Consider the following 25,616-nt stretch of genomic DNA (forward strand, 5'->3'; position numbering starts at 1 on the left):
AATCCGTGCCGCGGGAGCCGCGCACGCGCGTCTTGGGCTCCCGGGCTCCAGAAGCCGTCCGAGCCGCTGCGAGGAAGAGCTCTGGGCTGGTGACGTCATCAAGCCGTGCGAGGCGGGGCTGCGGACGGTGGGCGGGAGGCTGCCAACGGTTTTGAGCGCAGGGAGGGCGGTGAGGGTGGGTGTGGAGGCGTCCTTGGTCTCCCGGACCGGGGCTCAGGGGAGGGGGACAGCCCCTTGTCGGCACCGTGGCAAACTGAGGGGGCTGAGGTCCGGCGGTGTGGCGAGGAGTCGCGAGGGGTGGTCGGGGTAGAGGATCGCAGGCTAGGCTTGAGGGCGGCGTGCCTTTTAGAGACGTCTGAGGAGGTGACCGAGTGTTTACGAAGTTTCTCTCGGGAGAGCGAGGAGGGAGGGAGTCTAGGGAAACTTACTATGGTTTTCTTGCCGGAAGGGGTCGGAGGGGATATACAAGAGGGTTGACCGTGGGTGGAACAGGTGCATGGCGGAGGGGTGTGAGCCGGTGGGGAGCCTGAGGTTCCTGCCTCTCCGAGACCGGGACCAGGTGAGGGGCACATAAGGCGGCTGGAGGGAAGTTAGGCCCTTACTGGGTTTGCGCCCGTTTCAGTTTGCACGTTGAGTTCAGTTGACCGGTGATGGCCGGTGCCAGAAGTTGATCCACAGCTTTCAGCCCTCCAGGGAACTGCAGGGGTGCTGTCGCTCCTCCGTCTTCTGTCCCCACCCACTCCTTGCTGCACCCTCCTTTTCCACCGTTCCCAGGAGCTGTGGAAGGAAATGCTTTTGCCCTCTCCCATGGCCTCGGAAACCGCCAGAAACCTTTCCTCTAACCAGAAAGCCTCCATACCGTTAGTCACCAAGGATCCTTGGCTTGGAGCCTTCCTCCTTTCTCCCAAATCTTCTTCTTCCGTGTACTTTCCCCCCTGGCCTGTCCTACAGCAGGACCAGAAGTTCCCAGCCGTACCGTCTGCAGTCGTCTCTTCCTTGTACCCATGGCGACATCAGCTACGGTTCCCAGTTCACCCCTCCGGGCTGAGGATCTCCTGAGTGATTCATCAGAAGCTCCTGGGCTGAACCAAATGTCCTCTGAGGTGACCTCCCAGCTCTATGCTTCTTTGCACCTCAGTCGCCAGGCAGAGGCCACAGCCCGAGCCCAGCTGTATCTGCCCTCCTCCTCCCCACCTCCTCATGAGATGTTAGATGGCTTGGCCCAAGAGCTGAGTCGCAGCTTGTCAGTTGGATTGGAGAACAACTTGAAGAAAAAGGTGAGAGAGGTGTGTCTTGGGGACCTCCAGGGTCTTGGAATTGGAGGTGGTTAAAAAAAAATAGCTTTGCTGAGATTTGAACCGCTCTTGTTGGATTTCACATTGCTTTTAACTAGAGTCCTTTAGGCTCGTTCCTGGGAGCAAATGTTTATGAGGCAGAGAGTGGCCCGGGGACACCATACTTGGGGAAATTGTGAAACTTAACTCGTGTTTTTTGGTCAGAGACACCTGCACTGTGCTTTTGATTGGCCCCCCCGGGCACTAAGAGTGAGGATAAGGACAGCAAAACGTGCTAAGCTCCTCCCAGCTCAAAGCTATTTTGATTGTATGGTGTCAAGTTCGGCATCTAAATCATTAAAACACAGCCTGATCAATCACACGTGCTACAGAAAGGGTAGTTACACGTGTTGGCTAGAAAAAGTGTCGTAAACAATTTGCAGACCAGTTGGGTCTCTCGCCACGGACTGTACGGTCTTCGGAGAAGAGGTTTGCTCTCTAGCTGACAAGCATCCTCCCCAGTCTTGTCTTAATGTGCCTGGTTAATTCATTCCCACTACTTGTCTGGCTTCTGCAGACGTTTGAGTTGAGTCCGTTCTGTTTTTCTTAGCTCTCCCAGGTGCCGGAGTAAAAATTCTTGGGTTGGCGGGGCGGGGGGGTACCGGATGCCATCTGCCCTGGCGGTAGGTCGAACATAGGTTTTTCAGTGCGCATCTGATTTTCATGTTGCTTTTTTTTTTTTTTCCCCTAGGATGGTTCAAAGCATATCTTTGAGATGGAAAGTGTTCGGGGTCAACTTCAGAGCTTGCTCCAGACCTCCCGTGATACAGCCCATCGTGAGTAAACCCCTTGACCATGAAGAAGTGCACAGACGTAAGGGGCGGGAGAAGGTGGAGAAAGGAAGACTCAGGTTTCAGGAGAGGCTCCGGTTCTTTGGGAGAGGGGCCAGAGGAGTGGGTGCAGTAGAAAGGAAGGCCCTCTCCTCTCTTCTCCTTCAAGTGGTCCCCGTTCCAAAGTCTTACCTGACCCTGGCTCTGGGGTCCCTCTGGCTGCCTGCAGGGGACCCCCTCACTCCAGGTGCTGGCTCAGAGAGACGAGAAGAGGACTCCTTTGACAGTGACAGCACAGCCACCTTGCTGAAGTGAGTCCCCCTTGGGTTCTGCTCACTTGCTTGCCTGGAAAGAAAGCCAAGTGTTCCGTTCCATAATTCTCTCCTTCCTGCTTCTGAACCTCTTAAGGACCTAAGATGCTTGTCCCTCACCTTTCAGTTTTCATCCTTTCTCTCCTGGCTTCTAACTCCTTTACTTCAGGAACGTGGGCATCTCCTGCCTGGTACCTGGCTTTCTCCCAGCCTCTAGTCCTTCTTCCCCCGGAAGAGTCAGCTTCTTTCTGCTAAGACTGCTACTGCAGGGAGCGTGGTGTGCAGGAAGGAGCACTAGAGAGTGAATCACAGGACCTAAGTGCTGTTGAGGGCCCTGTCACTGTCTAGCTCCGTGACTTTGGGCAAGTCTCTTGCCCTTTCCGAGTTCCAGTTTCCACGTTTGTAAAACGTCACAGTTGGACTAGGGGATCTCAAAAGCTTTCCCCACCCTGACATTCTCCACCTGGTTTGCTCAGCACCCGGCCCCTGCAAGACTTATCTCCGTCCAGCTCGGCCCAAGCCCTGGAGGAGCTGTTTCCCCGCTATGCCAGTCTTCGGCCAGGACCCCCGCTCAATCCCCCGGATTTCCAGGGCCTGAGGGATGCCCTGGATTCAGAGCATACCCGTCGCAAGGTGAGCTACCGAGGCTTCCTTTTGAAAGCAGCAACGATTAGAAATAGGCCGGGTGCTGAACAGGGCTGAGGGTTAAGGGCCTGCAAGCCGAGACTTTGCTCAAATGGCCCTTCAGGGTGGTCGTCTTTGACCATCTGACCTAAAACGGCACATTCCTCCTCCCGGCGTTCAGTCGGGTTGCTCTGTTCTTTCCTTCATGTAGCTGTTTACCACAGCCCGATATATCTCCTTCCTCCCCTCTGAAATCTAAGCTCCACGAGGGCCATACCCTATCTCGTTCCGCCCTGTCTTCCTAAGGTCTAGAACATGCCTGGCGCAAAGCAAAGCAATGTCGCATAAGCGTGTGGTGAATGAACAAGCCTTGCTAGCTTGTGCGAAGCCTTTACAGGTATTGGTGACCTAGCAAGCTTTATCTTCAGCCTCTCTGAGGTGGGCAGAGAGAGGGACTAGGCAGAGGAAGCGTCAGAATCACTGGTTGTGTTGTCCCTTCCTTGATCTTAAGTCACCTGGGCATGGATGAAAGGCTTTCTCCTGTCTTTGCCGTGTTTCATCACTGTGCCCGATGAACTTCTTGAGGCAGGAGTGACCTCCCGCTCTTTGCCGTGTGGGCTGTCGCGCTGCTGCCAGAGGGTTCATGGGAATTCTTCTCGGGAGGGCCAGGAAAGGGAAGAGCCTGGAAGCTAAGCCCCTGTCTCCTGAGATGGTAGGGGAAGGCGTTGGAGGCTTCAGGTTTCCTGCTCCAGAATTCCTGATTCTTCTTCTCCAAACCTCCTCTGTTCTGGGGACCCAAGCTCCCTGTGTCCAGCCCGTGTTCACCGAGAAGACCTGGGAAGTTTGATGCTTTGGTCAGCTTAGGGACGGTCACCCCCACTTGTCACCCTTCTTCCCAGCATTGCGAGCGCCATATTCAGAGCCTCCAGACCCGAGTGCTGGAGCTTCAGCAACAGTTAGCTGTGGCTGTGACTGCCGACCGCAAGAAAGATGTTATGATCGAGCAGTTGGACAAGGTGCCAGGGGAGCAGAATGCGGGCGGGGCTCTCCATGGGGGGAAGAGTAAACGGGGTGGCCGGCCGGCATTTCTCTGCTCACTCTGGGAGCTGGGGCCTGGTGTGGATTTCCCGATCCTGGGAGAAGGTGGCTGTTGACCCCGCTCCTGCGGGCAGAAAGAGGGCAAAACAATGATTTTGAAATGCCATCTGACTCTCCTCTCCTGAGACCCTGGCCCGCGTGGTGGAGGGCTGGAACCGGCACGAAGCCGAGCGGGCAGAGGTCCTTCGGGGGCTCCAGGAGGAACGCCAGGCAGCCGAACTCACCAGAAGCAAGCAGCAGGAGGTGGGCAACCTGGATCAGAAGGCATTAGAACCGGGGTCACAGATTGGCAGGTGGAAGGGGGTTGAAGTAGCTCTGAAGCAGGGTTCCCGACCGATTGAGCCAGGGTTGCAGAAACCGATCTGCTCTCTTTTCACCATTTTTACTGTCAGAATTGCCTCATCTGTGTCTTCCCGGCTTTCCCCACACCCTGTGGTCTTCTCTTTGGCCCCCAAGTCATTTAGTTAGGTCTTCATTTTCTTTTTTTTTTTATTAAAAAAAATTTTTTAATGTTTATTCATTTTTTAAGAGAGAGAGAGAGAGAAAGCATGCGCAAGTGGGGGGAGGGGCAGAGAGAGAGGGAGACACAGAATCTGAAGCAGGCTCCAGGCTCTGAGCTGTCAGCACAGAGCCCGACACAGGGCTCGAACCCATGAACCGCGAGATCGTGACCCAAGCCGAAGTCGGATGCCCAACCGACTGGGCCACCCAGGTGCCCCACGTCTTACTTTTAAAGTCTATCTCATTGACGCTTTTTGAACTATGAGTTCGTCAGTTCCCCTGTCTTGTGTCCCCCTGTCCCTGAAAGACAGTAACCCACCTGGAGCAAAGCCTTTCTGAGGCCATGGAGGCCCTGAGTCGTGAGCAGGAAGGTGCCAGGCTGCAGCAACGGGAAAGAGAGACGCTGGTGAGAATGCTGGACTGGGTTGACTCCGGTGGAAGCCGCTAATTACTTCTGGAGGGGTGCTTGCCGTTGGCGGGTTGTGGGAGCTGCACTGGGGGAGTGTTTCCCAAAGACCGATCTTAGAACACTTGTTCTGCAAACAGGGCTCTGCCACCAAGTCAGCTTAAGAGACTCGGCAAATTATTTCCTCGTTAGAATTACCTGGGGGATTACTTTAAAATGTAGATTTCTGGGACCCACTGCCAGGGGTTTTGATTCAGTAGGCATATGGTGGGGCTGGGAGCCTAAATGTTTTCAGCAGTTTCCTAGCTGATTTTGTTCAGCCAGGCTTGGGAACTGTAGCGTAGGGCATGGCGAAGCCGGGTGTGGGACGAGACTCCGTCAGGTTTCTTACTGCTGGAGTGACAAGAGGATTACCCATGTGAACGAGCAGCCAGGTTTGGAACTCACTGTGTGCATGACATGTGCCTGCTACGTGCAGGCTGGTACTTGTCATCTTTAAGTTTTTTTATTACTTTTTTTAATGTTTTATTTGTGAGAGAGACAGAGAGAACACGGGTGGGGGAGGGACAGAGAGAGGGAGACAAAGAATCCAAAACAGGCTCCCAGGCTCTGAGCTCCCAGCTGTCAGCCCAGAGCCCGACGCGGGCTCGAACTCTTGGACCGCGAGATCATGACCTGAGCCGAAGTCGGCCGCTTAACCGACCGAGCCACCCAGGCGCCCTTGGTACTTCTCATCTTAACAGGCTTTGTCCAACAGTATGGGTGATGGGTGCTGGTTGGCTAGGACGTGACTTTGCGGGCTGGATTTTCTGGTCTCCGTGGAGCTTCTCTTGATGATGATAGTGATGGCTGTTGTGTACGGAGTGCTCACCGTGTGCCGGGCCCCCGTGCTAATTACTTCCTGTGCGCTTTGCACCGTAATCCTCACGAGGTAGACCCTGGCATGATGCCGTTTTGCAGATTGAGACGCGTGCCTCAGAACGCATAGGAAGGGACAGATTTGAACCCAGATGTACCTAGTTCCGGAACAGAAGCTCTTATTTACTATATCCTAATCCCGTGGGCTGGCCAACTGCTGTGTTTCTCGTGGACGTAATTCTCAGGGCGCTGGTCCTCTGTGTGGGGTGAGGGGACAGATTGCTGGCATCGGGCGGGCTCGTAAGGACCTTGGTTTCCCCTGGGGCCATAGGAGGAGGAGAGGCAGGCTCTGACCCTGAGCTTGGAGCTGGAACAGCAGCGGTGCCGGGCTCTGCAGGAGGAGCGGGACGAGGCCCGGGCCGGGCAGCTCAGTGAGCACCGGCAGCTGGAGACACTGAAGGTGGCCCTGGAAGGGGAACGGCAGGCGTGGGCCGAGCAGGAGCGCCAGCTGGAGGAGTGCCACCGGGCGCTGCGGGACGACGTGCAGGCCCAGCTGGAGCAGGAGAAGGTAAGAGTGGCAGGCGGGGAAGAGGGAGCGGGTGCGGGGCCAGATAGCGGAATGAGGCGCGATGTCGGAATGTGGCGTGTCGGGGACTGGCGCGGAGAGCGCAGGGCTGTCGCCGTGGGACAAGGCTGAGGGTGTTAGGGGCGCGAAGGGCTGGGGGGCGGCCACCACACGGACGGACGGCAGAAGAGTGAGCTGGGACAGATGAGGAAGCAGTCACATGTGAAAGGGAGAGAAGCAGCTTGGGTTTTAGGGTGGGGGAGGCTGACGCGGGGCCAGGGGCAACGGGGCGCGGGGACACGCGGTGCGTCCTTAGGTTTGATGTCCTCCCGCAGGGGAACACACAGAGGGAGGCCCAGGCAGCGCGGGAGGCCCAGCAGCAGCTGGCGCTGGCGCAGTCCGAGGTGCGGCGCTTGGAGGGCGAGCTGGACACGGCCCGGAGGGAGAGGGACGCGCTGCAGCTGGAGATGAGCCTGGTACAGGTCAGGGGGCGGGGCGTCTGGGGCGGGTTTCCTGCTTAGGGGAGGAGGGTCTGAGGCACAGGGACTCACGACTCCCAAGAGGAGTCCTGGCGAACGCTCCTCCCGGTTTTAACTAGAATTTTGACCTCGGCTTCTGCTTTTACAGCAGCTCCCCCCACCCCCAATCACAGGATGCAGTGCCTGGAACCCCAGGTGGGACTAAAGCCCGTGTGTGCCCCGGGTTTCTTGCCCACACGCACCTGCGACGGGGGTTCCTTTACGGAGTAGCCACAGTAAGAGACGAACAGCAGTAGCTCATTATAAAGTTGAACGCTCATGGGGCGCCCGGGCGGCTCAGTCGGGTGAGCGTCTGACTCTCGATTTTGGCTCAGGTCAGGATCTCGGGGTTCGGGGAGTTTGAGCCCCGACTCGGGCTCTGGCTGACAGTGTGGAGCCTGCTTGGGATTCTCTCTCTCTGCCCCTCCAAAATAAAAAAAATTTTTTAAAATTGAACACTTCTAAGTACGTACTGTAATAAAGTCATGTGAATGTCGTCTCTCACTTTCTCAAAGTATCTTAATGTCCTGCACTCACCCTTCTCCTTTTTTTTTTTTTAATTTTTTCTTTTAAAAAAAAAAATTTTTTTTTTTAACGTTTATTTATTTTTGAGACAGAGAGAGACACAGCATGAATGGCGGAGGGGCAGAGAGAGAGGGAGACACAGAATCGGAAGCAAGCTCCAGGCTCTGAGCCATCAGCCCAGAGCCTGACACGGGGCTCGAACTCGCGGACCGCGAGATCGTGACCTGAGCTGAAGTCGGACGCTTAACCGACTGAGCCACCCAGGCGCCCCTTTTTTAAATTTTTTAAAAAAGTTTGTTTACTTTTGAGAGAGCATAAGCAGGGGAGGGGCAGAGAGAGAGGGAGACACAGAATCCAAAACAGGCTCCAGGCTCTGAGCTGTCAGCACAGAGCCCGACGCGGGGCTCGAACCCATGAACTGCGAGATCGTGACCTGAGCCAAAGTTGGTGCTTACCCAACTGAGCCACGCAGGCGCCCCTCACCCTTCTTGTGAGGATGGGGGAATGACAAAATGCCCCGGGATGGGGTGAAGGAGGTGGATGGCACAGGCGTTGTGACACAGTGTGAGGCCTCTGTTGACCTGACGATACCGTCCGAAGGGGGATCACCTGCTTCCCGACCGCGGGTGACTGAAACCGCCGAAAGGGAAACCATGGATGAGAGGGGACCACTGTGTGTGTAAAATGTGTGTTAGGGGAAGATTAATGAGGATCTGAGACCAGGTCAGTCTGCGAGGTTTTCCTTATTAACGGTTGACCTAAGGGGATACACCCAGTTTCTCGGTCAGCGAGACCTGTGTTTGGAAAAACAAACTCCTTTCACTTTGCACCCAGCCACTTGAGTTGGCGGGCCGACCGCATGGAAACCAATGTCCTGAACGACCAAGGGTGTTAGTTCCGTTCTGTAGCTGTTTGTAAGCTGCTGTCACCTTCTGACCTGGCGGGTGTGTGTTCACTGAGCCTGCCGAACGGCCCCTGCGCAGGCTTCGTGCTGGGAGCTGGGAGCAGTCCGGGCCCGCAGGAGCTCGCCAGCTAGAGCGGGAGTCTGTCTGGCACACGATTCTCGAAGTAGCATGCTAAGTGATAGTTGGGGGACAGGAGAACTACTCTTCACTCGGATGTCGTCTCGTTAGTGAGGTCCCCAACCACGCTGAGTGAAACGTGCAACCTCTCACCGTCCTGTTCCCCTTCCCTGCTTGATCTTTCTCCTAATACACTACATACTGTACTTTAAAATCTTGTGTATTTTTTGAAGGCAAGGGTTTTTGTCTCTTTGTTGTTGAATCCCAGAATAGTGCCCGGCTCTAGTACTATTCAAGCCCTTGATTTCATATTCTTCTATCCATTTTTTTTTAGGTTTGTTTATTTGTTTTGAGAGAGAGAGAGACAGAGAGAGGGAGAGACAGAATCCCAAGCAGGCTCCACGCAGAGCCTGGTGTGGGGCTCAATCCCACAAACCATGAGATCATGACCTGAGCCAAAATCAAGAGTTGGATTCTTTTTTTTTTTTTTTTTAATGTTTGTTTATTTATTTTTATGTGAGAGAGATTGAGCAAGCACAAGCAGGGGAGGGGCAGAGAGAGAGGGAGGGAGACACAGAATCCGAAGCAGGCTCTGGGCTCCGAGCCACCAGTGCAGAGCTTGGTGTGGGGCTCGAACGCACAGACCGCGAGATCATGACCTGAGCCGAAGTTGGACACTTAACCAACTGAACCACCCAGGAGCCCCGAGAGTTGGATTCTTAATTGGCTAAGCCACCCACGTGCCTCTGTTCTATCCATTATCGAAAGGGAGGTGTTGACGTTTCTAGCTATTACTGTAGAACTGTCCATGTTTTCCATCAAGTCTGTCCATTTTTTCTTTATATAATCTGGGGTTCTGTTAAATGCATATATGTTTATATGGTTATGTCTTCCTGATGTAACTTTTTTGGCTTAAATTTTTGTCTAATGATAACATAGCCCCCACCCTAGCTCGCTTGGTTGCTATTTGCATGGACTGTCTTTTTTCATCTTTTTATTTACAACCTCTTTGTGTCTTTGTATCTAAAGTGAGTTTGTAATCCAGACAACATATGGGTGGATTACGTTTTGTTTTTTAATCCATTCTGCCAGTTTCTGCCTTTTAATGGGAAAGTTTAATCCATTTCCATTTGAAGTAATTACTGGGAAAGAATCACTTATTTCTCCCATTTAACTATTTGTTTTCTGTGTGTCCTGCTTGGTTTTTGTTTTTTGTTTTTTCAATTCCTCCATTACTGCCTTTCTAAGGTACATTGATATTTTGTGTACCATTTTGATTCTCTTCATTTTTCCTTTTCTGTGCATTTTAGAAGTTTTCTTAATGATTACCTTGGGATTACAATTACCATCTTAACAGTAACCCAGTTTGAATAATACTAGCCTTAGTTTCCATAGTCAGTGATCACTGTTGCTACACATCTGTGTCCCTCTGCTTTCATGGTGTTATTGACACAGATTTGTAATTACTGTTTTATGCATCCGCCTTTTCTATCATATAGGGGAAAAAAGTTCCAAACTGAAAGTACAGTAATACACGGGGCGCCTGGATGGCTCAGTCGGTTAAGTGTCCGACTTTGGCTCAGGTCATGATCTCACCGTTCATGGTTCTGTGCTGACAGCTCGGAGCCTGGAGCCGGCTTCAGATTCTGTGTCTCCCCCCTTCTCTCTGCCCCTCCCCCCCTCTCAAAAATAAACATTAAAAAAACATTTTTTTTCAAAGAAAGTACAGTAATACAGACTTTTGCACTTACCTATGTAGTAACCTTTACCACTTTTCTTTATTTATTCATAGAGCTTCAAGTTACTGTTGAATTTCATTTCATTTTAGTCTACAGGACTCCCTTCAGCATGTTTCTATAGGTCAGGTTTGCTAGTAATGAGTGCTCTTAGCTTTTGTTTATCTGAGAATGCCTTAATTTCTCCTTCATTCTTGAAGGATTTTTTAAAATGTTTACTTAGGAAAGAGAGGAAGAGAGAGCATGTGAGCGAGCAGGGATAAGGGGGCAGAGGGAGAGAGAGAGAATCCCAAGCAGGCTCCACACTCAGTGTGGAGCCTGACACCGGGCTTGATCCCACAACCCTGGGATCGTGACCTGAGCCGATAGCGAGTCAAGATGCTCAACTGACTGAGCCCCCCAGGAGCCCCTTGAAGGATTTTTTTTAGTTGACGGTTGATGTGATTTTCTTTCAGCATTTTAAATATGTCGTTCCACTACCGTCTGGGCTCTCTCACTTCTTACAAGACATCAGCTGTGTTACTGAAGTGCTTTTGTAAGTGACAAGGTCCTTCTCGCACTTTCTCCGTTTGACTCTTGACAGTATGAGTGTGACGTGTGGTAGTGCAGATCTCTTTGAGTTCATTGTGCTTAGAGACTGTTGAGTTTCTGGACTGGGTGGATTTATGTCTGTTACCAAATTTGGGAAGTTTTTGGCCATTTCTTCAAAAAAATGTTTTTCTGTTCCCTTTTCTCTCTCTCTCTCATCATTCTGGGACGTCGCTGTTGCAGGTGTTGGTATGATGTCCCTCAGGTCCCTCGGGCCCTGTTCATTTTTCTCAGTTGTTTTTTCGTTCTGCTCATTCGTTTGGGTAACTTCAACTGTTTATCCTCAAGTTCAATGGCCCTTTCTTCTTCTTGTTGAGATCGGCCATTGAGCCCCTTCAGTGAATTTTTAATAGCTTTTATTTTTGAGAGCGGTTTTATGTTCCGGGCAATGTTGAGCAGAAGGCACAGAGACTTCCCACATCCCCCCTACCTCCGCAGGGACATAGCTGTGTCTGTACATGGTCAACATCCCCACTAGAGTAACGCGTTTGTTACAATCCGTGAATCTACACTGACACGTCACTATCACACAGAGTCCATAGTTTACGTTAGGGTTTTCTCTTGGTCTTGTACATTTTATAGGTTTGGACAAATTTATAATGACACGTATCCACCTTTACAGTACTGTACTTGGTAGTTTCACTGCCTTAAAAATCCTTTGTGCGCTGCCTGTTCATCCCGTCTTCTGTCCGACCCCTGGCAACCACTGACCTATTTACTGTCTCCATAGTTTTGCCTTTCCCAGAATGCTATACAGTTGGAATCAAATGGCTTGTAGCCTTTTCGGACTGGCTTCACTTAGTGCTACGCATTGAAGTTTCCTCTGCGTCTCTTCAAGGCTTGAGAGCTCGTTCCTTTTTAGTGCTGGATAATATTCCGCTGTCTGGCTGGACCACAGCTCATTTATCCATGCACCTGCTGGAGGACATCTGACCGCCTCTGACTTCTGGCAGTTATAAATAAAGCTGCTGTTGGGGCGCCTGGGTGGCGCAGTCGGTTAAGCGTCCGACTTCAGCCAGGTCACGATCTCGCGGTCCGTGAGTTCGAGCCCCGCATCAGGCTCTGGGCTGATGGCTCGGAGCCTGGAGCCTGTTTCCGATTCTGTGTCTCCCTCTCTCTCTGACCCTTCCCCGTTCATGCTCTGTCTCTCTCTGTCCCAAAATAAATAAAAAACGTTGAAAAAAAAAATTTAAAAAAAAAAAAAATAAAAATAAAGCTGCTGTAGGGGCGCCTGGGTGGCTCAGTCGGTTAAGCGTCCGACTTCGGCTCGGGTCGTGATCTCACGGTTCGTGAGTTCGAGCCCCGCGTCGGGCTCTGTGCTGACCGCTCGGAGCCTGGAGCCTGCTTCGGATTCTGTGACTCCCTCTCTCTCTGCCCCTCCCCCTGCTCGCACTCTGTCTCTGTCTCTCTCAAAAATAAATAAAACGCTAAAAAAAAAAAATTAAAAAAAAAATAAAGCTGCTGTAAACATCCGTGTGCAGGCTTGGGCATGGACCTAAGTTTTTAGCTCCTCTGGGTAAATCCCAAGGACCGTGGTTGCTACATCATATGCTAAGAGTATGTAAGAGACCACCGCACTGTCTCCGGAGGGGCGGTACCCTTTTGCCCTCGCACTGAGTGAGCGTTTCTGCTGCTCACACTCTCTCCGACGTAGGTTGTGCTCAGTGGGTTTTGGTCATTTCAGTAAGCGTATGTGGTGGCATCTAAGGAAATTTTCGTATCATCAGTTGTACTTCGCAGCTCCCCGGGTTTCTGTTTGGTTCTTTTTTATAACTTACGTCTTTTTGGTGAGGTTTTCTATTTGCTCCTATATCATTCCGATTTCAGTTTGCCGTCCAAATAGTTCACGGAGCATATTTAAGACTGTTGACTTAATGTCTTTGATTAATAATTCCAGTGTCTGGGCTTCTCCAGGAAATGTTCCTGTCAGAGTCTCTTCTTCCTTTGTGTTTTATTTTTAAAATTTTTAGTTTTAAGCCATCTCCACACCCAACATGGGGCTCAAACTCACAACCCTGAGATGAAGAGTCGCATGCTCAGGGTACCTTGGGTGGCTCAGTCGGTTAAGCGCCTGACTTTGGCTCGGGTCATGATCTCATTGTTCGTGGGTTTGAGCCCTGCATTGGGCTCTGCGCTGACAGCATGGAGCCTGCTTGAGATTCTCTCTCTCTCTCTCTCTCTCTCTCTCTCTCTCTTTTGCCCTTGTCCCACCTGTGTGTACTCTCCCTCTCTCTCAAAATAAATAAAAAGAAAAAGTTACCTCCTCTACCAACTGAGCAGCCAGGTGCCTCTAATTCTATTTTTCCTTTGAATGAGTCATATTTTCCTGTTTCTTTTTACATCTTGTAATTTGTTGTTGAGAACTAGACTTTTTTTTTTTAATGTTTTTATTTATTTTTGAAGGAGAGAGACAGAGCATGAGCGGGGGAGGGGCAGAGAGAGAGGGAGACACAGAAGCTGAAGCAGGCTCCAGGCTCCGAGCTGTCAGGACAGAGCCCGACGCGGGGCTCGAATCCACAGACCGTGAGATCATGACCTGAGCCGAAGTCGGACGCTCGACCGACTGAGCCACCCAGGTGCCCCAAGAACTAGACATTTTGAATATTATAATGTAATTATGGAAATCTTATTCTCTCTCTCCCTGGATTTCTTTTGATGGCTACAGCCATTCATTTGTTTAGTGACTTTTTCAAATTATTTTTGCAAAGTCTGTATTTCTTGTTATGTGTGGTGACTGACAATTCTGTTATCTGTGTGATTAGCCTGTGACTTGACAGGTTTTCTTAAATGTCTGGATTCCTCTCCCAAATAAGTATATATGTCTCTTTAAATCTTTTTTTTTTTTTTTAATTTTTAACGTTTATTTATTGGGGGGGCGGGGAGGGGCAGAGAGGGAGACACAGAATCTGAAGCAGGCTCCGGGCTCCAGCTGTCAGCACAGAGCCTGACATGGGGCTCAAACTCATGAACTATGAGATCACTGAGCCGAAGTTGGACGCTTAACTGACTGAGCCACCCAGGCGCCCCTCTTTGAGTCTTCTAATTGATGCCACCAGGGAGGCCTCTGCAGCCCAAGGCACACAAAAGAAAGGTGTTTGTTTGGTCTGGTTCCTCAGGGAGCCGTCAAACTGATCAAGACACCCAACCCCACGTCTTTGGAGGGCAGGGTCCTTACTCCCCCCTGCTTCAGCCAGCCACTCTAGTTTCCCGGACTACGGTTTCCATGGCTGCGGAGGGGCTGAGCGCTGGGGGATATCAGCGCTGGTACCAGAGTTCAGCAGCCTCTGCTTTCGGCAAGCACTCTCCTGGTTGCTTAAGTGTCTGATCTGGTTCCAGAATTCCCAAATAGTGGATTTTGATCATTTTTTTTTCTCAGCTTATTGAAGATGTTTCCGCGGAAGGACCGACCCCTGCATTTTCCTACCCTGCTGTTTTCTGGGACATCGCTGTTTTTAAATTCTGTTTCAAGTAATAAAAAAAAAACCACCATACAACATTATTAATGTTGTTCTCTAAAGTCAACAGTCATTTAGAGGGGTCCATGTTATTTACTGTTTTCTTTGCTGTTCTAACTTTCTTTGACCTCGGACCTCCTATCTGGATCTTTTTCTTGGTGGAAAAAATCTCTCGTGTGTATGTGTATGTGTGTGTTTTCGGTTAGTTATTTTAGTTTGAAAACGTCTTTATTTCACATTCATTTTCGAAGGAATTCCTGGATGTAGAATTCTAGGTTGGTAGTTATTTCAACATATAGAAAATACCATCCTGACTTTCATTATTGCTGTTGAGAAGTCAGCTACCAGTTGACCACTGTTACTTTTAAAATTTTCTCCTTGTAGTTTTTATGTTTTACCTGGGTGCATGCATATATCTATATCTATATCTATATCTATATCTGTATCTATATCTATATCTATATCTATATATACACACACATATATGCACATCTTTTTAGGGATTCATTTGGCTTCTTGAATCAGTATGGTGTCTTTCATCAGTTCTGGAAAATTCTCAGTCATTATCTTTGCATTGCCTCTGCTCCATTGTCTCTGCCATCTGTTTCTGGAACCTGATTAAAGCAAATGTACCTTAGCTCTCCTCCTAGATCTTGTTGTTCGGTTTATATTTCACATCTTTTGTGTTTCATGCTCACTCTGGATAATTTCCTATCTTCCAGTTCACTAATTCTCTGTTCAACCTTGTCTAATTTACTGACTGAGGTTTTAATTGTATGTATCGTACTTTTTCATTTTACAAAGTTCTCTTTTTATCTTCAAATTTTACTGTTTCATAGTTTCTTGGTTTCTGATATTTTCACATTTGTCTTTGATTACTTTAAATAGTTGTATTATCTGTAGATAATAATTTCAGTATCTGAAATGTTTGAGGATCCTTTTCTGTTGTTTCTTGTTCTTGCTGGTTCCCATGGAATTTCCTCGGGTCCTTTTTCTTTTTCTCCTTCCTTCCTTCCTTCCTTCCTTCCTTCCTTCCTTCCTTCCATTTTTGGTTTAATTTTAAGTAGGCTCCACACCCAGTGTGGGGCTTGAACTCATGACCCTGAGATCAAGAGATGGACCCTCTACCGACTGAGCCATCCAGGTGCCCTGGGTTCTCTTTATTTCTGATCGTATGTTGGAACTTTGTATTTGAAAGATTGTGGGGATAAATTGAGGCCTGCAGTGAAGATTTGCATTTGCTTCTACCTGAAAGACACTACAAAACCAGGATTTAAACCACATTTTAAAGTTTGGGATCGCTCTATGATTAAAGCTGAGCTTTACTTTCGTATAGGCTGTTCCACTTCTGTTCACCTTCATCCTGAGGATGAAACATACTAGAGTCTCAATTTATTGCGGGGAGGGTCTCCACTTAGATATCAACTTATATGGGCCTTGGCCTTTGATTTCTGTTCACGTGCTCTTGAAAGACAGTCCAGACCGGATAGGCAGATACCTCCAGGGCAAAAGTGACTGTCTACCCTGCTGGCTAACCTGGCTAGGTGCCCATTTCCCTTTGCTTTGGCCTAGTAATTCCATGCTGGTACATCTTTGGTGCTTTTTAGGGAGATATATATATATAGGTATGTATATATATATACACATATATGTATACACACGCACATACATACATACACACACACACACATATATATACACACATGTATACGTATATATATGTATACATGTACCCATATACACATATATGTATATGTGTGAATATGTATATACATATATATGTATATATATGTATATGTATATCTGTGTGTGTGTGTATATACATATATATATATATATATGTATATACACACTCTCCTGAACAACTTCCCCTGGCAGTATTAGGAATGTGAAGATCTCATACCAGTCTTGTACTCTAAAGTAGCTTGTAAGGTTGGATTTCATATGTGTTTCTTTTCTTCTTTTTTTTTAATGTTTATTTACTTTTGAGAGAGAGACAGAGCGTGTTTGGGGGAGGGGCAGAGAGAGAGGGAGACATAGAATCCAAAGCATGTTCTAGGCTCTGAGCTGTCTGCACAGAGCCCCACATAGGGCTCGAATCCACGAACCATGAGATCATGACCTGAGCTGAAGTTGGATGTTCAACCGACTGAGCCACCCAGGCGCTGCTGTTTCTAAATTCTTACACATTAAAAAAAAATTTTTTTTTAATGCTTATTTTTGAGAGACAGAGACAGACAGAGTGTAAGCAGGGGAGGGGCAGAGAGAGGGAGAGATACAGAATCTGAAGCAGGCTCCAGGCTCTGAGCTGTCCACACAGAGCCCAACATGGGGCTCGAACTCACGGACCGTGAGATCGTGACCTGAGCTGAAGTCAGGTGCCCAACCAACTGAGCCAGCCGGCTGCCCTCATATGTGTTTCCTGAATATTTGATATTTGACAGCCAATGTCGTTTCTTTAACGTTTATGGAAATATTTAGGCTTTCTGTTTCTTAAATTATTTTTGGCGCTCTCTTTCTGTATATCCATCTAGTCTAAACTTTCTAATTTATCGACTTAAAGTTGTACTTAATTTTATTTTTTTAACGTCCTTGGCATCTTTTCTACTCTTTCTTTCCTGATAGTGTTCTCTTGTGTCATTTCTCTCATCCTTTCTTTTTAAAATCATCTTTGTTGTAGTTGAATTGAATGAGTTTTCAGAGAATTAACTTTTTTCTTTGGTTTTATTCTGTTGTTGTTTTAAAAATCTTGTTAAGATGGATGCTTGCTTATTCTTTTCCAGTCTTTTCTAAGTTTCTCTATGAGTATTCATTTAAGTGCATCCTACAACTTATCCTATATGGTATTTTCCTTACTGTTTGGTTCTGAATAATATGCAGATTTTTAAATACGATTTATTTTTGACCTCCTGGGTTATTTCCAAACATACAGGCTTTTTCTTTTTATATTTTATTGTTGATTTATAGCTTAACTTTGTGATCAGAGAGCATGGTCTTTTTAAAAAATTACGTATGTGTATTCCACACAGCTTTTTGTTTTGAAATATTTCTGTCTCAACGAAATGTTGCATGAATGGTATAACGAATGGCTCTTAGATTCACCCATTGACATTTTACGATGTTTGTTGTCTGGTTCACTGTCCCTCTCTCTCCCTTCCTCCACCCCCAGCACTGGAGAGTTTGTTATAGACATGAGGGAATATGTTAGTACAGATAGATATACACTGTGATTGTTAAGAGTTGTATAATGTCTCAATGAATGGGTGAATCATAGTTTTCTTAAGCATTTTCCTTTCTATGAGAAGTCTACATTGACTCCGGTTTTTTCACTCTTAAGAGCAGCACTGCAGTGAACATTATTGCAAGTAGATGTTTGGCACCCCTTCTGTAGGATAGATTCCTTAAAGTGGAATTGTCGGCCCACAGGGAGTATATATCAAATTGTCCAATAGAAGAATTTAGGGGGGCACCTGGGTGGCTCGGTCGGTTGGGCGTCCGACTCTTGATTTTGGCTCAGGTCATGGTCTCAGGGTTGTGGGATCGAGCCCTGAGTCAGGCTCCGCGCTGAGCGTGAAGCCTGCTCAAGATTCTGTCGCTCTCCCCTTCTTGCACTCGCTTTGTCTCTCTCTAAAACAAAAATAAAAATCAGCTTGTAAGAAGGTAAGTTTTATACGATGTGGGGCTTTCTTCCCCACAATTTTTTTTTTTTAATTTTTTTTTTCCACGTTTTTTATTTATTTTTGGGACGGAGAGAGACAGAGCATGAACGGGGGAGGGGCAGAGAGAGAGGGAGACACAGAATCGGAAACAGGCTCCAGGTTCCGAGCCATCAGCCCAGAGCCTGACGCGGGGCTCGAACTCACAGACCGCGAGATCGTGGCCTGGCTGAAGTCGGACGCTTAACCGACTGCGCCACCCAGGCGCCCTCTTCCCCACAATTTTTAAAAACTAAACACAGAAAAGAACGTGTGTTGTTGCGAAGGGTTGATGCAGGATTGGAAACTGTCTGGGAGAGGGGAGGGGGGTGGGCGGCAGGAAGACACGAAGGGCCGTGTAAGCCATTTCAAGCAGCCAGAACTTTATTCTTCAGGCCGGGGGGGGGGGGGGGCATTTGGACGGTTTCAAACAAGGAGATAAGTTGAGCCCATCTGTATTCTGGAATATTCACTCAGGCACAAAGTGCGAGATCTGCTGGGGCCGACGTGACTGAGGGTGGAGGGTAGAATAGACGTGAGGAGATCAGCGAGACGTGAACTCATACTGAATTACTGTAGTAGCGAGTGAGGAGTAAATTTGCTAGCGTTTAGGAAGTAGAATGGAGCCGGTTGGAGGCGGAAAGAAGCAGGATGGGGTCCGGGATGACTCTGGGTTCAGATGGCTTGGTGGTTTCGGTGGAGAGCCGTGCCACGAACTAAGGCACGAAATACATCCTAGGAGGGAAAGGACTGAGAGTGGAAAACCAAACGAGCTACACTTCGAATGTTTTATTTGGGGTGTATCCAAATACACATATTCAGTAGGCCTCTGTGTGAGTGGGCTTAAAGCCTGGAAGAAAGGCCGAACTAAAGACAGATTAGGAAGTGTTTTAGGGTAGAAACAGTAGCAAAAAATATGGCCTAGAGGCCACGTGTTTATTATTGACATGTGACCCGGAGCGTCAGCTGCTGTGTGGTCAGGAAGAAGACTGAGGACCTTTCTGGGCAGCTGGGGCCGAGGAGCAGTCAGAACGGGGTCACGGAGCTGTGGCGTCGGGAGCGTGGCTTCGGAAGGAAAGGTGGACGTGGGTGGTAGGTGTTCCAGAGACATCACCGGATGGGCTGAGACCCAGCCTCTGTGGGACTTCGGAATTAGGGTCCTCGTCGTGAACGGCTGTGAGCGGAAACGCGGTTTCAGCGAGCGGGAGGAGGACTGTGAGGTGACAAACCGGAGACCATGCCGCAGCCTGATTGTGCTTTAGGAGGAGGGGACGGTGCCTCCTGCCGGGCGCCCGCCGAGCGTCAGGCCCTGGGCCGCCTCGGACACACGAGAGGTCTCGTCATCCTGCCCGACCTTTCTTTTCGCTACGTGTAGATTTTTCTGCCCACGGCCCTCTTGACTTGTGTGTGCCACGTGCGTGGTGTGGGAGGACCTCGTGGCCCCGGGAGGAAAGGGGTCCTCTTTGAGTCCTCGTGACAGAAGTCTTGTTCTTCGGCCCTCAGGCCTGTGAGGGGGGTGCCGGTCGGTGGGCTTTCTGTCGCCTGGCGCCCTCCGTCCCGGGAACCGAGCCCTCGCCTCACCCTCCTTCACCACCAGGCCCGGTACGAGAGCCAGCGGGTCCAGCTGGAGTCGGACCTGGCCGTGCGGCTGGAGCAGCGGGTGACAGAGCGGCTGGCTCAGGCCCAGGAGAGCGGCCTGCGGCAGTTGGCCTCGCTGCGGGAACGTCACAGGTGCGCGGCCCGCACCGGGGCCCCTGGTGGGCGACGTCACACGTCCATATCCCCTGCGGTCCCTCTGCTGGCTCCCAGCCTGCTGGCTGCCGTCGGGCCCGGACCGCGTGTGTCCGGGGCAGGGCCGCCGTCGACCGTGTGGGGAGGGCGCGGGGGCCCATACCTGGCGGGTGCGACAGATCTCCAGCCCCCTGGCCTTGGTGGGGACGGTGCCGAGCCGTGACCTGTGCCGTCTCCAGAGCTGCCCCGAGGCCTCGAACCTCCTCCTGTGCCAGATCCCTTCTCCCCTCCTGGATTTTTCTGGAAAAATGCCTCTTCAGTGAATCACCGTCCCATAAATCTTCGCCGCGGCGTCTGCTCCCGGGGTCCCCGTCCCAACACGCCAGCTCTGTCCTTCCCCCTTTCCCGAACCCACCATGCCTCGGCCTGTCACACGCACGCCTTCCGCCTTTTCTCCCTTGATGGCGTTCGTCTCCGGACTCGGTCCTCCTTCCTCCCCCTCGTCCCCCCAGGAAGCAGCTGCAGGACCTGAGTGGACAGCACCAGCAGGAGCTGTCCGCCCAGCTGGCTCAGTTCAAGGTGGAAATGGCGGAGCGCGAGGAGAGGCAGCAGCAGGTGGCGCAGGACTACGAGCTCAGGTACCGTCCCGCCGGGTCCCTGCCAGCCCGGAGCACGCTCCCCCCGCCCCGCCCCTGCAGGCCTGTGCGCGCCGCCACCGGACCCCCCGCCGCCTGGCCCGCCGTCTCAGAGGCCGCGCGCCCCCTGTCCCGTCTCTCGTCAGGCTGGCCCGGGAGCAGGCGCGGGTGCGGGAGCTGCAGAGCTGCCAGCGGCGGCTGGAGGAGCGGCGCGCTGAGCTGGTGGAGCGGCTCCAGGCCATGCTGCAGGCCCACTGGGCAGAGGCCAGCCAGCTGCTCGGCGCCACCACCCTGCCCCCGGACCTCCCGGTACGCACGGCCCGCTCTCCCGCTGCTAAGTTCTGTCCTAGGGCCTGCCCGGGGGGAGGGGGGCCCGCCTGTGTACCTTCTCGAAGAGGAACTGCCTCCTCAGAGGTCTTTTTGCCACGGTCACGGCTCGCCCCCACTGACCCCTCGCCTTGGGCACGGCTGTCTCCCCCCAGCCCGGGGGGGCGGGGGGCGGGGGGTGAGTGGTACCTGCTACCAGTCCTGCCGGGTGGCCGCTGAGTTATGACGCGAAGGGCCGAGAATTGTCGCCCAGTCTTGCCCCAGAGTAGGGGAGGGGGGGTCTCACCCCAGCCCTTCTTTCTTTTCTTTTTTTTTTTTTTTTAATTTTTTTTAATGTTTATTTATTTTTGAGAGAGAGAGTGTGAGCAGGGGAGGGGGGCAGAGAGAGGGAGAATCCGAAGCAGGCTCCAGGCTCCGAGCTGTCAGCACAGAGCCTGACGTGGGGCTCGAACTCACAAACCGTGAGATCATGACCTGAGCCGAAATCAGACGCTTAACCGACGGAGCCACCCAGGCGCCCCTCACCCCAACCCTTCTTATTTATGTTGGCATCTCCTACTTCCTTCTCATAATTACGAGATTTTTATCTTTAAGCGAAAATATTTTTTGGAATAGACAATAATATGCACGTGGTAAAAACAGAAATCCAAACAGTTCAAGGAGGTGCACGGTGAAACGTAATCTCCATCCTGCCCTGCACCGCGGTCTCTGGGCACGCTCCGCTCTCCCCAGAAGCAGCCTCTGCTCCTGACTTATGTGCACACCCCGCCCTCAGTGGGGGGCCTTCCCCACGTGGCTGTGCGACTTTTCATTTGACCACGTGTTTGTCGTGAACATCAAAGTCGTTTCCTGTATTCTGTTTCTACTCAGCAGTTCTCAAATACCGTTCAACCATGCCTTCGTGCAGGCATCTCCCTAAAGTCTCTAGAAATGGAAGTTTAAGGTCGAAAATACACATTTTTAACTTTGATAGAAATTTGATAGACGTTACCAAACCTCCTCTTATTTGGAATCTTAAGTTTGTAATCAAAGCGTCTGGGCCACATCTTGTCTCCTTAAATGCACAGGGCGTTGATCCTTGTTCTGTGTCTGTCTTGTGCCCAGGTCCCCACCACCAGCCCCTCCAGCCCTGGGCCTCAGGAGCCAGAGAAGGGCGAGAGGAGGCTCTGGACTCGGCCTCCCGTGGCCGTGGCCCTGAAGCCCGTGTTGCAGCAGAGCCGGGAAGCTGGGGCAGAACAGCCACCGCGGGTTCTCCGCAGCCCCTCCCCAGACCTGAGCCCCCTGCTGGGCCCCCCTTTCCAGAGCCAGCATTCCTTCCAGCCCCTGGAGCCAAAGCCGGGCCTCACTTCGTCTGTTACCTCTGGTAACGGGGGACAGAGTCACTGGGGTGCCCCCTGTACATGCACTGCCTGACTGGCTCCTCTGACCCAGCTCCCTGTCTGTCTGGGCGGGGCTTGAATGCTTGGTTCCCCAGATGTCTCGGGGACCATAAGGTGCAAGGAGCCGAAATCCACTCAAGTTGGCTCAAGTAAAGGGAGTGGGAACTCACGGGGATCGGATGTCACTGGACTTCAGGAGAGCTGGCGTCGGGACCAGGGGCGTTCTCCAGGCTGATTTGGGGCCATCCGGGCCCTTGACTCTGCCTCTCCCCGCACATCTTCCGCTGGTAGACCAGCACTCTCTCTCAGGTCTTGCTCTCATGACGTTGGTTCGCATGTGGGTTTGACCAGCTGTGACACTCCAGCCGATACTCTAGACCATCTTTTTTTTTTTTTTTTTAATTTTTAAATGTTTATTTATTTGGAGATAGAGTGTGTGCGTATGCGTGTGAGTGAGTTGGCGGGGGGGGTGGTCAGAGAGAGCGAGAGAGAGAATCCGAAGCAGGCTCTGCACTGTCTCAGCACAGATCCTGACGTGGGGGTCGAACCCACAAACTATGAGGTCATGACCTGAGCCAATATCAGGAGTCAGGCACAACCAACTGAGCCCCCCGGGGGGCCTTAGACAACCTTCTAGAGACCTCGGTGTCTCTGTTTCTTGGGTCCAGTTCAAGGAGAGGCGATGTGATGGGTTGGTGACCACTTCTTGGACTGGCTGACCTTGAATGTGGCTCTCCCTGGCTCAGTCAGCTGCGACTTGGGTGGATGGGGACGCTCTGCGTGGTGCAAACATGACCACCAGGTCGAGTGAAGAATGAGGGCTGAGTTCCATCAGGATTTTAAATCCAAAAGTTGTGTAACCATAATTAAAAAGAATGAGGGCGTGTTCTGGTGAGGGGGACCAGAACATGTCTGTTTCATCATGAGCCATTCTGAGTATTGGTTTCTCTACTTCGAGGAGTTGATGGTGGGATTAATTTATTTAGAGCCTGAGCCCCACAGCTCTGTCCTGTGTGCACACTTTGTGGAACTCAGCTGTGCCACCTGCCAGTCGCCCCCCAACCTTCTCTCTCCAGCTGTTCTAAACGTTGGTTGTCCTCCCCCAGCTGTGATGCCCTCTTACGTTACTGGGCCTCTTTCCTTGGGGGCATTTGGAGGGTTGATTTGTGGAGGAGTCCCCTCCCCGCACAACACACGCTGGGCCGGTTCGCTTTCCAGCCGGGGCTTTCTCTACCGCTGGCGCCTTCCACCCTGATCACCGCCCAGAGCGGCCGTTCCCTGAGGAGGATCCTGGATCCGACGGGGACGGCTTCCTAAAGCCGGGGCTGCAGCCCCCTTCCCAGCTGGACGGCCTCAAACATTTTTTGCACCAGGTAAGCGAGGGCCCACCCATCCTACCTCGTTTCCTTCTCCCCTTCCTCATTCTCTCTCCCCTCCAGGAGTCCAGGACTGTGGCTGCAGCCGCCTTTCGGGACTGACAGCTTCTCTCGCGGTCTGTCTAGATTCCCATCGCCTAAGTTCTGGAAGGCGGCCATCCCTGGCCCTTTCTTCCCTCTGCCTCCCTCACATTCCCAGGGCTCTTTCTTCACTGGTCCTCAGGGAGCCTCACTGTCTTGTCCCCCCAGCTGCTGGAGATAGTACCGCAGAGCAGCGAGGCCCCCTCTGTTGAGCTTTTGCCCCCGAAGTCTGGTGAGTGGGGAAGGTGGGAGCCGCGGAGGTGCGAGAGCCTAACGGAGGCGAGGCGATAGGGCTTTCTCGGCTCCTGCTCTGTTTCCCGAGCCCTGCGCCTCTTGCCTTTCGCTAGGCCCCCTGACTGTCCCATCTTGGGAGGAGGCCCCGCAGGTGCCACACCTCCCGCCCCCTGTTCATAAGACTAAAGTGCCCCTGGCCATGGCGTCCAGTCTCTTCCGGGCTCACGAGCTTCCCTCAAGCCATTCACAGAGCAGCGGCCTCCGGGCGGGCTCCCCAGAGCGAGATGAGCGGCCGGGAGGTGAGGAGGGAAGGTGCCGGCTGCGGGGCCCGGGGAGGCGGAGCGAGGGCCCTGGCGTGACGAGCGTCACCGATGCGCCTCAGGTGGGGACGGGCTCGCACCCGCGCGGCAGCTGATGGACGTGTCGCAGCTGCTACGACTGTACCAAGCTCGGGGCTGGGGGGCTCTGCCCGCTGAGGACCTGCTGCTCTACCTGAAGAGGCAGGAACACGGCAGGTACCAGCCTGGAGGGAGGGCAGGAGGGTTAGATGGATGGAGCCTGGACCCGCGGGAGACGGCCCAGGCAGGGGAGGGAGGGTTGGGTGCTGTCCACCGAGAGGCGTCTGTTCTCTTCCGGGGCAGCCGGTGCGGGCAAGCGGAGGCCCAGCCGTCCCCTCTCTTCCTCTGCGACTTGCTGCTCCCGCCCCTGTTTGTTCTTCTTCCCGAGAGACTGGGGAATAGCTTTCCCTCCGCTGTCGGGGAGCCCCCCGTCCTCACCCTCCATTTGTGTGGCAGGACGGACAGCCGAGGGGATAATGTCCCCAGAAGGAACACGGACTCCCGCTTGGGTGAGATCCCCCGGAAAGAGGTGAGGGAAAGTGAGGCGGGGGCGAGGGGCGTGCGAGGGCCCTCACCGACTGGTTCCTCCCCGGCCGGCTCCTTGTCTGTTGCCTCACCTCTGTTTCCTGTCTGTCTTCTGTAGCGTGGTCTCCCCTTGGCTGGCTGACTGTGGCCCTCTCCATGCACGGTGCCCTTCTGGGGTGGTGGGGAGGCTGACCCCCTTCTCTCCTCCCTCCCCTCCCAGATCCCCTCCCAGGCTCTCCCTCGCCGCCTGGCTGCTGCAGCCCCTAGGACGGACAAGCCTCCCGCACGCAGGAAGGGCGGGCACCAGGCCCCCAGCAGCACGAGGAGTCGGGGGGGCATCTGGAGATGAGCCCCTCGCCCTGTCTGCTCTGCTCCTAATAAACGTTCCAGAGTCTGTATTCGGGTCTCTGACTCCTCGGAATTTGACAAAATGGAGATTTTATAAGAAGCTACTTTGTAAAGGAACCTCATTCTATTTGAGTATGTTTTTTACATGTTACATACACGTTTGTTTTCTCTTCGGGGGAAAAGACACGAATGCTTCGAAGACAGCCCGCCTCTGGCTGGCTTTGAGAACACTCCGTGAGCTTAGGCCCCGCGTGTCACGAGCGGAGCATACGGAGTGATTGGCTGTGGTTGGGCGTGGAATTATGGATGATTCTAATTTTCTTCTTCAGACATTTCTATATTTTCCACATTTTCTAAAGCAAGTTTGTATTGATCATCAGAACAGACAAACTTTTAATAAAAGAGTAAGTTAATTGTATGAAGAGTCTGAGTAAAAACTTGATTCGTGGGGAGGTTTTTGGCTTTGAGGAGCAGTGACCCTTGCGGACCGCGTTAGCAGGGTGCCGACTGACCGTGCGCTCCGGCTCCAGGAGGCGGGTTACGGACTAGACCGCGGGCCAGAAGGAAAAGCCACTATTGCAAGACCTGCCGCCTCGAACTCCCCAAAGCGAGCAAAGAAACAATATTGAAGAAAAA

General features: G+C 51.7%; 1 protein-coding gene across 10 annotated transcripts; it reads left to right on the forward strand.

The window, feature by feature from the left end:
- The first annotated feature begins 44 nt into the window (after positions 1-44).
- Positions 45-25,398, forward strand: CNTROB (centrobin, centriole duplication and spindle assembly protein). Of its 10 annotated transcripts, none has more exons than XM_060647369.3 (20): positions 45-105; positions 775-1,286; positions 2,026-2,110; positions 2,334-2,415; positions 2,892-3,048; positions 3,939-4,055; positions 4,264-4,380; positions 4,946-5,044; positions 6,234-6,470; positions 6,803-6,949; positions 19,604-19,737; positions 20,250-20,375; positions 20,519-20,681; positions 21,804-22,062; positions 23,297-23,451; positions 23,704-23,767; positions 23,883-24,068; positions 24,152-24,284; positions 24,564-24,636; positions 24,853-25,398. In XM_060647369.3, the coding sequence occupies exons 2-20, from the start codon at positions 1,005-1,007 to the stop codon at positions 24,979-24,981; spliced, it is 2,745 nt and encodes a 914-aa protein (XP_060503352.3). In that variant the 5' UTR covers positions 45-105; positions 775-1,004; the 3' UTR covers positions 24,982-25,398. The 10 variants fall into 10 exon arrangements, with proteins under 10 accessions (XP_060503352.3, XP_060503351.3, XP_060503356.3 ...); XM_060647368.3 differs by lacking the exon at positions 45-105 and adding an exon at positions 109-127; XM_060647373.3 differs by lacking the exon at positions 45-105 and having other exon boundaries at positions 143-1,286; positions 24,564-24,616.
- The last annotated feature ends 218 nt before the right edge of the window (positions 25,399-25,616 follow it).

This window comes from Panthera onca, chromosome E1 (genome assembly GCF_046562875.1).
Source record: "Panthera onca isolate mPanOnc1 chromosome E1, mPanOnc1 haplotype 2, whole genome shotgun sequence".
NCBI lineage: Eukaryota > Metazoa > Chordata > Mammalia > Carnivora > Felidae > Panthera > Panthera onca.